Raw genomic sequence first — 16,557 nt, 5'->3', positions numbered from 1 at the left:
AAATCAGCTCTGAAGTATATTACACAGTTTCAGACAGTTGGAAATAGTTTTGTTGCAGTTCTGGCCGTTAATCTATCTTTTAGTGCACAATTCAAATTTTCTGGCAAAATGCTCTTAGTCGACTAACCGATATCTTAGTAGACTAAGTTGTCCCTGTCTTCTGTTCCCAGTTTTTGGCAGTGTGCACTTAGTCGACTAACTCATTCCTTGGTCGACTAAGTTTGTTCTGTCTCTCAATACTTTTCAGCCCGTCAACTTTTGATTTAAATCTTAGCTGACTAACTCTACATTAATCGACTAAAGGGCTTCTGTCTTGTTAATCAATTGTGACTTTCGTATTTCTATGCTCTTTGAGATGTGAATTTGAACGATTGATTATTTATTTCCATACAATTTTTATCCTGCACACTCAAGTAGAAATATTAGACACAAATGAATAGGAATGTTTTATTATCATCAAAACCTAATGGAGCCAACAATCTCCCCCTTTTTAATGATGACAAAACATTTCTTGATTAATAGCATAGTGTCCTTTTATTCTTTTTCAATTCTGCACAAAGATGAAGATTTCTCCCCCTATGTGTATGCTCCCCCTTAGTGTGTGCATAGTTTTATTATTCATTTCATCATGTTTTTATTGTTGTCATACAGAAAATGACATATGAGGGTTCAATTCTATGATAGAATATATTTATGCAGGCTTATGGAATAATAAGCAATAAGTGACAGAATGACAGAACATTATTACTATTTCAGCATGTTGTCTGTCATATAGTTCCCAAATTTAATCCATTCCAAAGCCAAATGCCATAAACCATCTAGTCAAAAATATTTGCATTCATATTTATTTTCATCCAAATCTCACTCACAATATCATATCAACAATCAATTGTCAGCATAACAACTTAATATCAACATCAAATCTTTAAACAGCAGAAGAAACTCAATAACAGCTTCAGATATTCAGTCATCAGCTTATCAGCATTGCATTCATTCAAAATTCAACCAAAATATCATGAGAATAAGTTTTCAGTGCATTATCAAAATAAGTTTTCAACACATTTTAAGCATCAGTCATTAACAATAGAAGTTTTCAACACATTACAGAACAAAAAAAATAAACAATGTCTCAGCACAATGATCAGTATCTAATTTTCAACAAACTACCATAAACAACCTAGTCAAATTTAACATCCCAAATTTCACCTAGATTTCTAGTACCTCTACCCTAACATTTTTTTTAAAGTATTTTCCCTATCCTTTAGCTTTCCACTTCTCTCACTTTTTGTCATCATCAAATCTCAAGGATGCTTAATTATCTTCTGAAGAGGATGAGAGAGAGGATTCATCATCAGTGAAATATTTGACATTTAGGGGTTCAGGAGAAGGTTCTAGTGGTGATTTTTGGGGTGAAGGTTCAAGTGAGGATCTGTCAGAAACTTCCAGGGGTTCTTAAGCAGGAGAGATAGTTGCTGGTTTAGCCTTTTCAGCAATCTTGGAGGATTTTCTTCTTTTGAGGAACTTAGTCTTGGTTGCCATTCTTTTGATCCCTTTACCGAGTGGTTTTGGGTTAGTCAGTGGGGCTACAGTAGTCTTCTCTTTTTCTTTCTCAGTCTATTTCTCTGTTGTTTGTGCTGGTGCAGATGTGGCTTGCTGTGTCTTTGTTTGAGCTACTTCTTTCTTAGCTTGCGCCTCATGAACCATTTGATGAAAAAGACCCATGATTGAAACTTCTTCAGAATGTGGAAGAGATGGTTAAGGTTCTGGTTGTGGATCTTGAATAGGTGGAGAGGTGCCATCAAGAGATCCAAGAACTTCAGTCCCCTTATCTGATCCTTCTTCTTTCTCAAGCTTAGCTTCAAGGTCAATCATTAGTTCAACATCTTTATCTTGAGGAGTAGGGCCTTCAAAACTCTCAATTGGGAAGGTAGGGCTTTCAGTAGCTTCCCTTGCTGGTGTTGGGCTTAGAGTATCTGATGTGCCCTTAGCTGTAGGCTCAGCAGTAGATTTCCCTTTTTCCTTTGTCATATTTTCAATCTATGCAAGTCTTTCTTCCATTTTCACAATCTTTGCATATTACTCTGTAAGTTTCCCATCCATTCTCATTAACAAATTGAAAATCATTTGATTGAAAAATGGTGAGCGTGTTGCCTCTATCTGTGCTGGTATTACAGAGACCTTGGGTGTTTTAGCAAAAGTTTCTCCATCTAACTTGTAACCCATCTTTGGCAGACTACCTAAGTAGATAGCCTGGTCTCTACTCTTTACCAGGTCCATTTCATATCTTTTAATCCAAATTCCTTTCTTCTGCACTAGAGAAGTGATGACATTCCCATATGGCAGATTTATCTTGTCTTTCGTACAGCTCTTCTCATCCTTTCAACCATAAATTGACCTAGATTCAGGGGAGTAGCATTGAATGCATGCTCCATTAGCCATAAGTCTTGACATGCTCCATTCAAGGGAGGATCCTGCACTAGAGAATGCCTTTTCGCTACAACGAGGATCAGTCATTTCGCTTGACTTGCTTGAATGCTACTAAAGTTTTCACTCTTCAAATTCCTTGTTGTGCATGGATCTTTCATCATCAAGTGATTAACCAATTAAGGGTTTAATGAAGGGTTTTAACAAGAACTAAACTAAATTGCATTGTTTTTGAAAATAAGTGCATCATGATTTCTTTAAACTTTTCTTATCGTTTGCTTGTTCCCTTCCTTTGTTTACTCACTGGGTTTATACTCATTGGGTTTATACTCACTGTTATCAACTTCATGTTTTCATATCAGGAGGCAGTTGGTAACTAGGTCGAGGTGTCTTCGTAGATTTGCTCCTTGGTAGGTATCTCGGCATTCAATAGCTGTACTTTCTCCCGGGTTTCTCCGATGGAAGTCGAGTATCCCTTTTGTTGTGTATATACAAACCTGATGTAAATTATTAAGATGTATGTTTTAGACAATATATGTATATTTTGATTGGTAATGCCACTATGAGTTGGCAATGGTTAACATTATTTTGAATTGGAATTATGAAATGTGACTTTAGGAACTTTTGATGGAATGATGAACAGGTCATAAAAATAGGTTTGCTTAATCTTAGTGGGCTATGTCCATTGGGCCCATGCGCCGGTCATGGCCTGAAATTTAGGTCGTGACACTAATGATGTAGATTTCATATTCCGATTCCAACTAGAATTTTCATCAAAGGTAACATTTTTGCTGACAATAACTTTATCAGTTTTAGGTAAGTAAGTGCGATAAGCATTAGATTGATTATCATACCCAATAAAAATACCTCTAATAGCTTTTTGTTGGAGCTTGTCATGTTGAGCTTCAGGCACATGTAAGAAACATAGGCAACCAAATATTCTGAGATGATCCACATTTGGTCTATAGCCATGCCAAGCTTCAAATGGTGTTTTGTTCATCCAAGCACGTGTGGGAAGCAGATTAAGCAAATACACAGTTGTGTTTGCAACTTCTGCCTAGAATTTCTTGGGCAAATTTGTCTCGAAAAGTAAGCACCTAAACATTTCAACGATAGTTCTATTTTTTTTTCTCACTCACACCATTCTGCTGAGGCGAAAAAGGTGCAATCAGCTGATGAAGGATTTCTGTTTTGTTGAGATAATCAGTGAATTCCTTGGAGGTATATTCACCTTGTAAAACCTGACCCTATAAACACATGTCATGACATACATGCACTGAGTAGCATGTTATTATGCTAGGAAAGTCCTTAAGAATAGACGAAACCCGGTATTGTACCTAACGATACACTTGAGTTGATTTAACCTCGAACTAATTCAAATAGGAATCGTAGGATGAAATTTAATATTTTACAGTCCAGGAATGACTAAAAGTGATTGTTCGGAGTTTGAGGGTTCATTTGGGGAAAAATTGAAAATTTTGATGTTCAGGGGCAAAATCGTCATTTTACCACCTAATATAATAATTTGATTATGGAGTGAAATTTTTCATCAAGATTAACTATTTGGAGTATAATTTAATGATAGGAAGTGAAAAAGTTTAATTCCGGTGATTTCTGGAGTGTAGGGGCAAAATCATAATTTTACCACTCGCGAACAAAATTTGAGATTTTGAGAGAATTTAGATCAAATTTGACAAATTGGAGAATGGTATGAGTATAGGGGATGAAAAATATGTCTATGGGCAATTTTTCAGTTTTTGAGACAAAAATGTAATTTTTGACTTTTACGGGGGCAAAAGTGTAAATTTCAAAAATTACTCCACCAAGACTTTGGATAAGTCTGAGAATTTTATCTAAGCTATGAATATGTGGGACAAGTGTATGGTGAAAATTTGGAAACAAATAGATGGCTAGAATTTAAGGAATTAATAAAACATTAAAAAATGAATAAAATAATATTATATTATTTTAGCGTTTAAAAAGGTCAAAATTCCAGAATTCTCATCTTCTTCAAGCCGTCCAAACCAGGAGAGAAAAGGGGGAAAAGAAATAAGAACCCTAGCTGAAAAATTTGGGAAAAATCAAGAGAAATCAAGAAATCAAGCATTAAAAAGGTAAATTTCATTGATTTTCCTTGTGATTTTCACTACCCATGCATTTTTTTTTCATTTTCATGCAAAATTAGAAAGTGCGTATGGACACCCATGCTGGCCAAACCTCCATGGATGAGTTTTGAGCTTGAGTTTTGGTTGATTTTAATTGAATTAAGTGATTTTAGTTATGTTATATTGTAATATAGCAAAAATAAGCTAGAGAAATAATTTTCTCCCATTGAAACCCATTATGCCAAATTTTTCAAGGAGGAAAGTGAGCTGATTTTGATGATTTTAGAAGGTTATTGGCTGATATTTAATGGTTAGAAATGTTGGAGAGAAAATGGGACCATTTAGAGCTAAAATGGAGCGCGTTAGCAATTTATTGGGTAAAGTGCCAAAAATAGGTTAATATCGCGTTTAAGCCGTTTTATGCTATTGCATTTCATACCATGCATTAGTATAGGATTTAAGTCAATTATTTAGTGATTTAGCATCAATGTGGTGAATTGTGTAATTTTTACAATGTGTCTAGGAGGAGAGCCTTCCGGTAAAGGCAAGGAAGTCGTAGCCGACGAACAGTGATCGGGGCACCTAGAAAGCATTTAATTTGTACAAACGGTGAGTAAACCTATTATTATTGTAAATTATCTAGAGTTTATTTTTAAATGCTCTTTATGTATTTTATGAAACGAAAATGAGATTAAAATGGAACTTTTGATGTTTTAGATATAAATGTGACAAATAAATATATTGTGTTGATTATCTGAAATAAGAAACTTTTGATTATGAAATTGAGTAAATGGGAGGCTGTCAATTGTCTTGAAAAATATATTTTCCTATGAATGGATTATGATATATGAGTATATGTGGCTATATTTTATAATTGCATTGAAAATTTATGTAAGTTGTCTTTTACTATGCAGACTGGGTAAATAAATAAAAGCCACGTTATACTGTCGAAATTTTATTAAAATCAGTGGGTTTAGTCACTACAGTGACATGTTTCCGTGGACTACTTATTAGAGGGTCACGATAAACCCGGTTATATAGTTACTCTAGTTGTAGAGGCGAGGAGGGTAACTCCCGGGGTAGTGTTAGAGCTCACTTCACGTCGAACCCCCACGTGAATGTGTAACTCGGCCAATGCCAAGGAACGGCTTGTTTTCAAAACTAATATGTGTTTAACATGTAAATATCTTAACAACCTTGACGGACTCGGTTATATGCCTCAGCCAAGGTATCTCCGAGGATTAGTTTTTGGCTTGAGCCCTGTTTCTAATAAAAGTCATAAGCCTTAACAACTGTTTTGGTAAATTACAAATATTTTATGGTTTAAGAAATAAATTAAAAACCTTATGAAATGGTTTGTGATTTGTCGTTTAAACTTGCCTCCATTTTACTCGCCTTTAGATATTTATAATAATGTCTGTTTACTCATTGAGATTGCAAAATCTCACCCACCTCCTTTCCAAAAATTTCAAGCCTATGGTAGCTTGTAGATACCCGATTTTGTCGAGGATTCCAGTTGACCCCTCTATCTCACAGACAGTAGGTTACTATCATCAACACTTAGTGTATTTATGGGCCACTTGTCATTGTAATTATTATTGTACATTATAACTTTGTAAATTATTGTATGTATGAATTTATTTTACTTCCACGTTACAAAAGATTACTTACACATGTTTCTATAAATATTGTTTTATATAAAAATACTATATTTTAATTAATATTTTGAATAGTAATATTTATCTATAAATCCTTTTAAAAAAAATTTTTCTTTTGATTTACTTGAGCCAGAAACGACTGGTAATTGTTTAAAACAGAATGTATAACAACTATTGCTCACAAGAAAGGCAAGAAACTGATACGTAAGCCTTGCGGGGTTCCATTGGCATTCCGGGTAATGAGTGTAAATCGGGACGTCGCGACGGTTGTCATGGGCCCGAGGGAGGTTTCGAGTCATGACACACTTCCATTATCATACCTCAAGGTCTTGATTTTACAACCAATTTCAAGCTCAACTTTAGCTTTGAAAGTGAGGAAAAATTCAAACACTTGAGATTTTGCCTTCATGAAGTATATCCAACAGAACCTGAACATGTGATCAATAAAGATAAAATAGTATTTGTTGCTAGACAAAGATTCAACACTCATAGAGCCCTCAACATCTGAATGAATCAATTCAAGCTTGTTCTTTGCTTTGTTTTTGGATGCATAAGGATAGGGCTTTCTGGATATTTTCCTTAGCTGACAAACATTGCAAACTCCACCTTTGTTAAATAACATGGGCAAATTTTCAAGCAATTGATAGGAGCTTACTTGGCTAAATGAAGTGTAGTTGTAGTGCCCAAGTCTCATATGCCAGAGATTAGCTTCATCTTCATTAGATTGTGCAGCTTGCATACAGATTTCTTTCAAGTCTAAAGAGAAACTTCTATTTCTCATTGGAATGGTCATAAGATATTCTCCACAAGGATCAAACATTGTGCATTCCAAGTCTTTGAAAAGCAAGACAAATGAGTTCTTTACCATCTATCCAATGCTCAACAAATATTTGAGTTATAGAAGGAACTAAGAGAACTTCAGAAATATATCTGAACCCCGATAGAGATTTCACTCTTACAGTGACTTTACCCACTGCATGAAGATAAACTCCATTACCTATATTTACTCTTGACATATAATCTTTGTCTAAACTGATAAACTCAACTTTAGGGGCAGTCATATGGTTAGAGCATCGACTATCAAGAAGCCATTTATCATTCTCAATCTTGTACTGAGAAATAGTTGAAGCCATGAACAGGGTCTCTTCTGCTACTTCAACTTTGTCAGTCGTCTGTGGAGTTTTTTCTTGAACAATTGGCTTATTTTTACAAACCTTGTTAGCATGACCAAGTTGATTACATATCTTACACTTAGCATCAGGTTTAAACCAACAATTTTCTTCAAGATGATTCCATTTCTTACAAAAAAAGCATACCTTGAACTTATTCTTTTTGTAAGAAGACTAACCTGCATGAGAGAATTTTCTATCCTTCTCTCTGGAATTTTTCTTGGTAAATATCTCTACAAAAGCATTACCTTTGTTTTTAGCAAGCAAGGCCTCCTCCACAAAAGTCTCATCTCTAGCTGATATTCTCAATTCTGCTGCTTGCAAAGTATTGACAATTTCTATAATTGAGATGTCAGGCAAATCTTTTGATTGTAACAAGGAGGCTATTGTAGCTTCAAACTTCCTTGGTACACTATTGAGAATCTTTTCAACTACTTGAACCTTTTTAAGCTCTTCACCAAACATTTTTTATTAACAAGATTGAGGAACTGATCTATATACTCTTTTACTAACTGATTCTCCTTCATACGCATCAAATCAAAGTGCCTTCTCAAGTTTTGTGCTTGCATGTGTCTTGTCCTAGAAGTCCCAACAATTCTTCCTGTAATTTGGTCTAGGCAGCTTTTGCTGTCTCACACTCCATAATTCTGCTAAAAATGTCTTCTATTGCAGAAAATTGAATAAAATGAGAGTGCCCTGAACTTCTTTGCAATCTCTTCTTCATAATGCTTGACTTATGCAGTATGAGCATTTTCTCTCGATACTTACGGCTCTACATCCTAATCTACAGCATTCCACAAATTATAGCCTTTCAAATATGGCTTAATTCTGATGGCCCATACACCATAATTTGAGCCATCGAAGACTAGAAGAGGCTGTTGGGTTATATTAGGTGTTGTCATTATGATAGTGGACTAAACTTGAAAACAAGGGGCTATAGAAGACCACTAAGAACTCAAGAGAACTAAAAGAAGATTGTTTAAGGTCCTGCGGGGATCGTGGGATGCTCTGATACCATGTTATAATCGAGCTTAAGAAAGGAAAAGCATCAAAAAACAAAAACTTCAAAGACAAAGCAAAGTATAAGGTTGTAACAACATTTTCATTAAGATAGAAGCTTACATACACATAATGCATTCATTACACATGTAATGACATGCAAAAACAAGTGTTAGATATAAACTTATATAACAACATGCAAGCATACACGGACAACAAGAGATGACAACAAGCATAATTACAAAATACCAGTACAACAAAGCAAAATGCATTCAAATACTTTGACTTGTTGACTTCATGCAAACATTAGTAACTTAACCGAATCTTCATCCCAAGAATAGAAAGTTACCTACAATACTTACTGATATTTATGAACAGCATGATTATCCAAATAAGATATGGCCACTGCAGCATGGAAGGCTGCTCCTATGGGAAGAACCTCCTCATCAATAATCAAGTAGGGTGAGTGCAATCGAAGGGTTGGTTTTTGTGTTTCGTTATTTGTTCCTATCATGAAGAAAGCCGCTGCCATCTTCTTTGAATAGAAACTGAAATCTTCTGCCCCCATAACCATTGGACTAAGGAGTACATTAGATTTCCCAAGCATTGATTCTCCAACCCTTTTCGCATGTTCATACATTGATTCATCATTGACAGTTGGAGGGTAAGGTCTCAGTTTTTCCTCCAAAAAATCTATGGTAGCAGTACATTGATGTACTACTGCTTGAGTCTCGATCACCTGTAAATAGAATGTGTTAACCCGTAAATATTTTGTGCTGAAAAACACATTACTAATTGAATAAACATGTTACAGTTAACAGTTAAGACTTGCTTGAAATAATTGAATCACATATTTGATATTTACTAAACAAATTTTAACCAGTCTATTTCATGACTTCCTAAGCAAGAAAATTCTTGGACTCGCCAATCTCAAACAATCCCACAAGAGAGTTTGATAGAAGTTTTATCAGATTTCCTTTTTCCGTTTTTTTTTCCCTTGAGGCTGTCGAAAGATACCGCTTTTAGTTGATAGATACCTGTTTGATCCTCTGCTGCAGATAGGACAAGCCTTCTGTGGTCATGCTCCGAAAAGTTCCTCCAAAGCTTACTATCTCTGGGATAACATTTGCTGCTTGATTAGCTTGAACGAACCCAACTGAGACAACCTGCAGTTGGGTGTAAATGGACCAATTATCAGATAGATACGCGCTTCATTTACTATAATTTGGTAAAAGAGAAAGTTTCAGGATAAGAAACACAATAACCGAAGTCTGAACTTATCAACGACTTTGAGCTTGTTGATATAATTGGCTAATGGATTCGCCTATCTTTTACATGAACATATCCATGAAGCTACTAGCAGAAATTTACCCTGGCCTCAAGAGGATCTGTCTCTTGAGAAACGATCTGTTGGAGTGCAAGGATAGCCAAAGATGCTGCAAGTACTGGATCTCTAGTCGTATGCGGCCTAGCAGCATGCCCACCTTTCCCTTGAATTTTGGCTAGAAATCTGGCTGAGCCTGCAAGCAAAGGACCAGGTCTCGACCTAACAGTTCCGGTGGGCATTTCTGGTGAAACATGTAATCCGAATATCGCTTCGACGTGATCAACAGCACCCTCTTTTATCACATGATAAGCACCAGCATGACTTTCTTCTCCAGGTTGAAAAACAAGCTTAACAGTCCCCTTCAATTCATCTCTCTTGCGCTGTAGCAACTTGGCTGCTCCAAGCAGCATTGTCACGTGAACATCGTGGCCACAAGCATGCATCTTGCCATTATTCTTGCTCTTATGTTCCCACTCAATCAATTCCTTCAAAATATCGACGTGGAGCAAGATTAATTAATTAATTAATTAGGCCGTCTCAGTGATAACGAGACAGTGAGGTGGCCTCCAATCTATGAGATAATAGGGGAAATAGAGGAAGCTCAATATGCAGCGTCACGTATATTAAGTATAGGTTGTTTATGGGCATTAATTATTTACTATTAAAATATTATATTTAACAATCAACCACAAAAAAATGCATTATCCCTTAAAATTACTCTTATTTCATATCCTTAAGATACCATGCACAAAATCTGCAAAGGCCAAAAAATACACTGAAATTTAGTATTCAAGCTTTCCGTAAGTTATTCATTATAACCATGCTACAAGTCTAAGTACTCTCAAAGATATGAACAAACTGGAGAATTAAGGATGAAATAATTGCTAAGTACTGCTAATTAAAACAAATGTAAAGAAATTTGTCTAATTATTTGTTAAACAAATGGCAGAGGATTTATATATATATATATATATATATATATATATGTATATAATATCCTTACACACGTATGTCGTATCTGATAGATTCTATATTATTGTCTTTAGTTAATGACTAACGGGGATATATATAAACTATGTAAGTTTCCATTCATCAGGAGTAATTTTTGTGTAGCAAACAATTCTCCAAGAAGAAATGAACGGTCGTAATCTGACGGATTGTATCGATTAGCTTCATACCTTACCTGGGCACTTTCGGAGTTTCGTTAGTTGGTTACCGTGGAAGTTCAATAAGAAAAAAAAGAGAGAGACGGGCAAAACAAAACCTGGATAGGAAGGGCGTCCATGTCTGCTCTAAGACCAAACCAGGGTTTGACCCCAGACCCGAGAGAGGCCACGATCCCTGTCTTGGCAAGAGGCGACGTGTACTGGATCCCAAGCGAGTCCAACTCTGATCTGATGAGTTCACTTGTCTCATGTTCTTCAAAAGCCAATTCTGGGTACTCGTGGATTCTCCTCCTAACCCTCCTTAACCAATCAAAAAACTCAGGTTCCTTGGCTGAATCCAGCAGTTCACGTGTCAGCGAACTCAGATTCAATCTAGAATGAGCCGCCTTATCCCCTGTCGAAGGACATGCAAGCGCTGAAATGATGGTTAACAAACAAAACCACCCCATTGATAGAGGGTGAAGAGAAAACAAGCCCTTTTAAATGCTTAATCAAGTTTCTTGTGGAAGAAGATCTAAAATTAAATCAGTCAGATTTTGTACTAATTTTATTTACTTAATAATGGGCCTGTTTGGGCTTTTCCATAGAAACCTTTATATTGATAGGAAGAGAAGAAAAGGAGAAAAGATGAATTACTTATATCAAAATAATTGAGCATCCTTGGGAGAAAGATAAAAAATCATAATATTTTTATGACAAGGGCGAAAGAGAGGAAGTGAGTTAAGCTATCAAAGATACACTAATAGATATAAAACATGGTAAGTGGACTGAGGGTCAGCGTTGAGGTTTTGGGTGTGATGATTATAACTTAGATATAAATTAACTTGTGATAGACATGAAAATAAAAAATTTTTCTTTGCAATTTTCCTTAAATTTTAACCTTGAGTTGTTAGAAATATAAAATATGTACTTAGATAATCAATTCAATTGGATGAAACCAAATCCATTAAGTTCAATTGGCTTTAAAATACATACAAATAAATTCACATCTTTCAGTTTTTTTAAAAAAATTATAAAACAAATAGCTCGATTTCTCGGACATTTACTTAAAAATGATAATGGATAGTTTAGCCATGTCATTTTTGTCTTCCTCTGTATATATGACATGGCTCTTGTTGAAGCAATAACCAAGACTATGGTATGACAAAATTGTTTGGGTTGAAACAACTGTTTCTCAGATGCGTTAATATTTGATTTAATATTAAGTATTTGTATTTTATTAATTAAATTAATTTATTTAAAAATATTTATAAAAAAAAAAAGAGAAAAAGAAAAAGATGCTTTGAACGGCATAGAGATACCCATTCCCATATGCCTTTTTGTCTTCACTCTTCATTGAAAGACTAAAGCACATCGAAAGTTTTATAGGAGTATATTACTTTATCAAACAGAGAAATTGATTCCCATAACTAGCCGACATAAACAAACCGTCTCTTCTGTTATTTTATTCAAAGCGACTTTCTTACGGTGATGCAAGGGACATGGGCAAATGTTTAAATACCTTTTGCTTTTTATATGTGGAAAATCATCATAACACTTTCCTAATGTTTAGCCAAAAGTATAAACAGCATTATTAAGTTGATTATGATATATATATATATATATATATGGCTTATGCTATACATTTTCTTACCATCTTATCTTATTAGATAAGTTCATAGTGGAATTCAAAAGTGAAATAGAGCAAAATAGAATGTTGAGAGCAAGAATTTTGAAAATCTTTTCAGTCTCAAGTCTCACAATTATGTTTGTGTGTGAAGAAATCTGTAAATAAATAAGAAATTCGAACTTCTTAAACGTCACCCAGGATGGAAAACAGTGGTCAATAAATATTAAAAGTAAATATCATAATGAGATATTATTTAAGCTTTTCTTTTTCAAGAAAAAGAATTATGCATATTAGATAAGAAAAGTAATTTTCTCTTTGATCTACTCCTTGGTCTTAAATTATTTGTCTCCCTTTGATTTTTATGGAGTTTAAGGAAAATACACTGCAAAAAAATTGAGTTTTAATCACATTTCTTTAGACAAAATATTTTTTTGTACAATAAAATTTTAAAAAATAGAACTATTTAAACTTTTAGTTTCATTTTTTTCACATTCAGTAGCAACATAAAAAGTGCAATCTTTATTAGTGTATGTAATTTTTATGGTTACGTTTTATTCATAATACATTTAAAAATTTATATAGTGAAGTTAGATCTACAAAATATTCTAAAAAACATAAAAAAATATTATTAAAAATATTTTTAGTAGCACATTTTAAAAATGTGCTGTGTTAAATCAAATTTGATGTAGTGAAAGTTGACTTTAGTCTATTTAATTATAAAATTTAATTTGTGTAAAATCAATGTTCCATTATTTTTACTGCCAAAAAGTAAATAAATAATCATAAAAAATCTAATTTTAAGACGTTCAAAAAAGAAAAATAGATTAAAAAATGAGACGAAAGGAATAATACTTATCTAATTTATTCTGATTAACTTTTACGTCATTGAATGTTTAGGGATTTGACATTTCGATTCCTTTATAGCAAATAAGGAAACTGTTTTCTCAAATTAGTTATAATGTTTATATATCACACATTTTCTTCCTAAATTATATTGAAATGTCTTGTCATTAATTATAAGATAAACTTAATCCTCCAATCTAATGTAGCATAGACGGGGTGAGAGGAGCCAAACTTTGGGCCAAATAATTAAAAACATTCCCTGCTACATCTTCGTCTTTTGCATCTTTTAATCAAAGTTACTACTTGCCAAATTTGAAATTACTGTAAAAACAAAAATAATTAAATTTAGTTTTTTTTTTTAATTGGGAGAAGCAGAATTCAAACTTTTTTCTTTAGACAGAAAATTATACACCAGCCTATTAATCAAATGTTTTTATACAAATAATTAAATTTAATTATTTATTTATATATTTATATAGTTACACTACATGTGCATCTTCCTTCCCATGTGCAACCCCAAAGCAGAGAGACCTAAAAAGTCAGCTCTCATTATCACTGTCTGGGAACCATGGTAGCTTCATCTTTGATCTCAGCAGTCACAAGAAGGTTGGTAAAAGCAGCTAGCTTTCAAGTTTATTCTCTTCGTTTCAGTCATTTGATTATCTATATTTGCTGTCTTTTGTACTTTGAATTTTGTGTTTATCAGATGAAAATATTTGTCCGGAATGATGTTCAAGTCAAAAACAAATCTTGCCTTTGGTCTCGAATTCTCAGATATGTTATCTTTGTTCCTAGAGTTTCGATTTTGAGGGGCTTGGAAAATTGGATAAAGTCATCCAATCCCCCTGAAATATTTGTGGGGGGTGCTTGCTTCATTACAGGGAGCTTGATTATAAAACCAGAAGCTCTCTGTAATTATCATAATGTTAAGGATCTTCAAGGTGAATTAGTTGCTTTGATTGTTTGGTTTCACTCATATGAGTAATTGGGAGCTGAGTCTCCAGGTTTGGTATATAGGGACTGGGCTCAGCACTCGCATATCCTAACTTTAGCTTGAGACGCACTGCAAATTATTGGGTCCAGATCTGTCTTCTGTCGTAAATAAAAAACAGAAAAGGTCTTTGAATTCTGCACTTAGTTGAGTAGTGAGAGGAAATTTTACTAGTTTTCTTGTGCCCAGCTTACAGAGAGAACTTTTATAAAGTTTTTGAAGTCAATTTGGTGATGTTTTTCATTAAAATTGATTTTAAAAAAATAAATTCGAAAATTAAAATGGATAAATTAATAGATATAAACAAGAAAATCAATTATATATAAAAAGTTAATTAAAAATAATATGTATATATAAAATTTAATCTATATTTATTGAACGATGGTCAGAATTTTTCATAAAAATATATTTATATGAAGTATCGCAATTATATGCAAATTATTTAAAATTTAATATATATAATAAGTTTTTTGAATCTAGCCGTATTGGTTTTCCAGATTTAGATTATATTTTGATCATTTTTAATAAAAATCTGATGAATTTGATTTAATGAACTTTGCCTAAGTCTTTGCGGAATACCAATAAATTAGTTGGGTTTAGTTAGGGTCATTTTAAACTGATGGTTGGACTGGTAGATGAGCCTTTGTTTTGTAATATATCAGTTAATTTTATTCAACTTCCATTTGCAGGCTGGAAGGGAAGGTAGCTCTAATTACTGGAGGAGCTAGCGGTATTGGGAAATGCACTGCTAAAGTCTTTGCACATCACGGAGCCAAAGTTGTGATTGCTGATATCCAAGATGAATTGGGGCATTCAGTTTGTGAGGCCGTAGGCCCCTCGAACTGTTCCTACGTTCACTGCAATGTCACGGACGAAGACCAAATAAAAAATGCTGTTGACAAGGCTGTGGCTACTCATGGCAAGCTAGACATCATGTTCAACAATGCCGGCATAACTGACCCTATCAAGGCGCGCATAATCGACAACGAAAAATCAGATTTTGAACGTGTTCTTAGTGTAAACGTGACTGGCGTTTTCCTAGGGATTAAGCACGCAGCTAGGGTGATGGTTCCTGCTCGAAGTGGTAGCATAATTTCAACTGCTAGCGTAAGCTCCACGGTTGGTGCTGCTGCTACACATGCTTATTGTGCTTCCAAGCATGCTGTCCTGGGGCTTACCAGAAATGCTGCTGTCGAGCTGGGGCAGTTTGGGATTAGAGTTAACTGCCTGTCTCCCTTTGCTCTCGCAACGCCTTTAGCAACGGAAGTCTTGGGGATTAATGATGAGGAGCTTGAGAAAGGGATGGGTTTGGTAGCTAACCTTAAGGGCGTGACTCTTAAGGCAGAAGATATAGCAAATGCAGCTCTTTATCTAGCAAGTGAGGAGGGAAGATATGTTAGTGGGCACAATCTCTTCGTAGATGGCGGCTTTACTATTTTTAACCCCTCATTGAGTATGTTCCAATACCCTGACAACTCTTGAGTAAATATTTGCTATTAGAAATCCATGTTTCGTTGTGTTAAATGTGGCTTCTAATTAAAGTTGTATTAAGGATTTTAATTAAAAATATTGGGAGTTATCTTTTATTGTTTAATCATCCAACTACTTAGATTTTTTTTCTTTAAAAAATGTTTGTAGTAGTTTTTTTCGTTCTCAATCAACAATAAATTTATTAATATTAATAGATCACAAAAGATCAATAAGTACATAAAATTGCCATGACCAGCGATGGATGCTTACACCTGGTAGTAACACCTGATAACAGTCCATATCAAAAGCATGATTAAACAAGCACATATGGGATTTTCTGTTGAAACATACAGCCCAATACAAATTTATACTACCACAGCATGGAGAGCATTTCTTTCACGTTCTACTCCAAACTTTGTCAGCGCATCCACAAATGAACTCGCTTCTTGTAGCGTGTGCTTAAACTTATAGTTCCCAATCAAGTGTAGACAAGCATCGATATGATTGACAATCTCTCTTGACTCTCTCATCCAAGATAAAACCACTCTCGAGTCAGATTCTATTATCAATCTTTTCATTCCCACAAGGTGATGTTGTAAGCATTTGCAATGCATGTTTATTAATTCCGTAAAATTGAATTCTTAGATATCAAGTGAACCAAAAAACAATCTCAAATTGAACAGATTCAATTATTCATGTTTCACTTATACAAAAGCCACATGTTTAGCACGTTGAAGGATGTAAGTATAAGATGCATTTTGGTTTATTATATTTAATTATTCATGTATAATGGCAA

General features: G+C 34.3%; 2 protein-coding genes across 2 annotated transcripts; one reads left to right on the top strand and one right to left on the bottom strand.

Annotated features, from left to right (window-relative positions):
* Positions 1 to 8,439: 8,439 nt before the first annotated feature.
* LOC18598334 (IAA-amino acid hydrolase ILR1-like 3) lies at positions 8,440 to 11,368 on the bottom strand. Its single transcript, XM_088806182.1, has 4 exons — positions 10,947 to 11,368; positions 9,727 to 10,167; positions 9,393 to 9,521; positions 8,440 to 9,094 (listed from the first exon to the last, which is right to left on the bottom strand). The coding sequence occupies exons 1-4, from the start codon at positions 11,295 to 11,297 to the stop codon at positions 8,714 to 8,716; spliced, it is 1,302 nt and encodes a 433-aa protein (XP_088662308.1). The 5' UTR covers positions 11,298 to 11,368; the 3' UTR covers positions 8,440 to 8,713.
* A 2,391-nt stretch (positions 11,369 to 13,759) lies between these two features.
* LOC18598333 (secoisolariciresinol dehydrogenase-like) lies at positions 13,760 to 15,885 on the top strand. Its single transcript, XM_018122476.2, has 2 exons — positions 13,760 to 13,906; positions 14,981 to 15,885. Exons 1-2 carry the CDS (start codon positions 13,869 to 13,871, stop codon positions 15,771 to 15,773), a joined length of 831 nt encoding a protein of 276 aa, XP_017977965.2. The 5' UTR covers positions 13,760 to 13,868; the 3' UTR covers positions 15,774 to 15,885.
* The last annotated feature ends 672 nt before the right edge of the window (positions 15,886 to 16,557 follow it).

Source organism: Theobroma cacao, chromosome 5, assembly GCF_053813885.1.
Source record: "Theobroma cacao isolate CCN51 chromosome 5, ASM5381388v1, whole genome shotgun sequence".
Classification (NCBI taxonomy): domain Eukaryota; kingdom Viridiplantae; phylum Streptophyta; class Magnoliopsida; order Malvales; family Malvaceae; genus Theobroma; species Theobroma cacao.
This window is presented reverse-complemented; position numbering and strand designations above follow the sequence as displayed.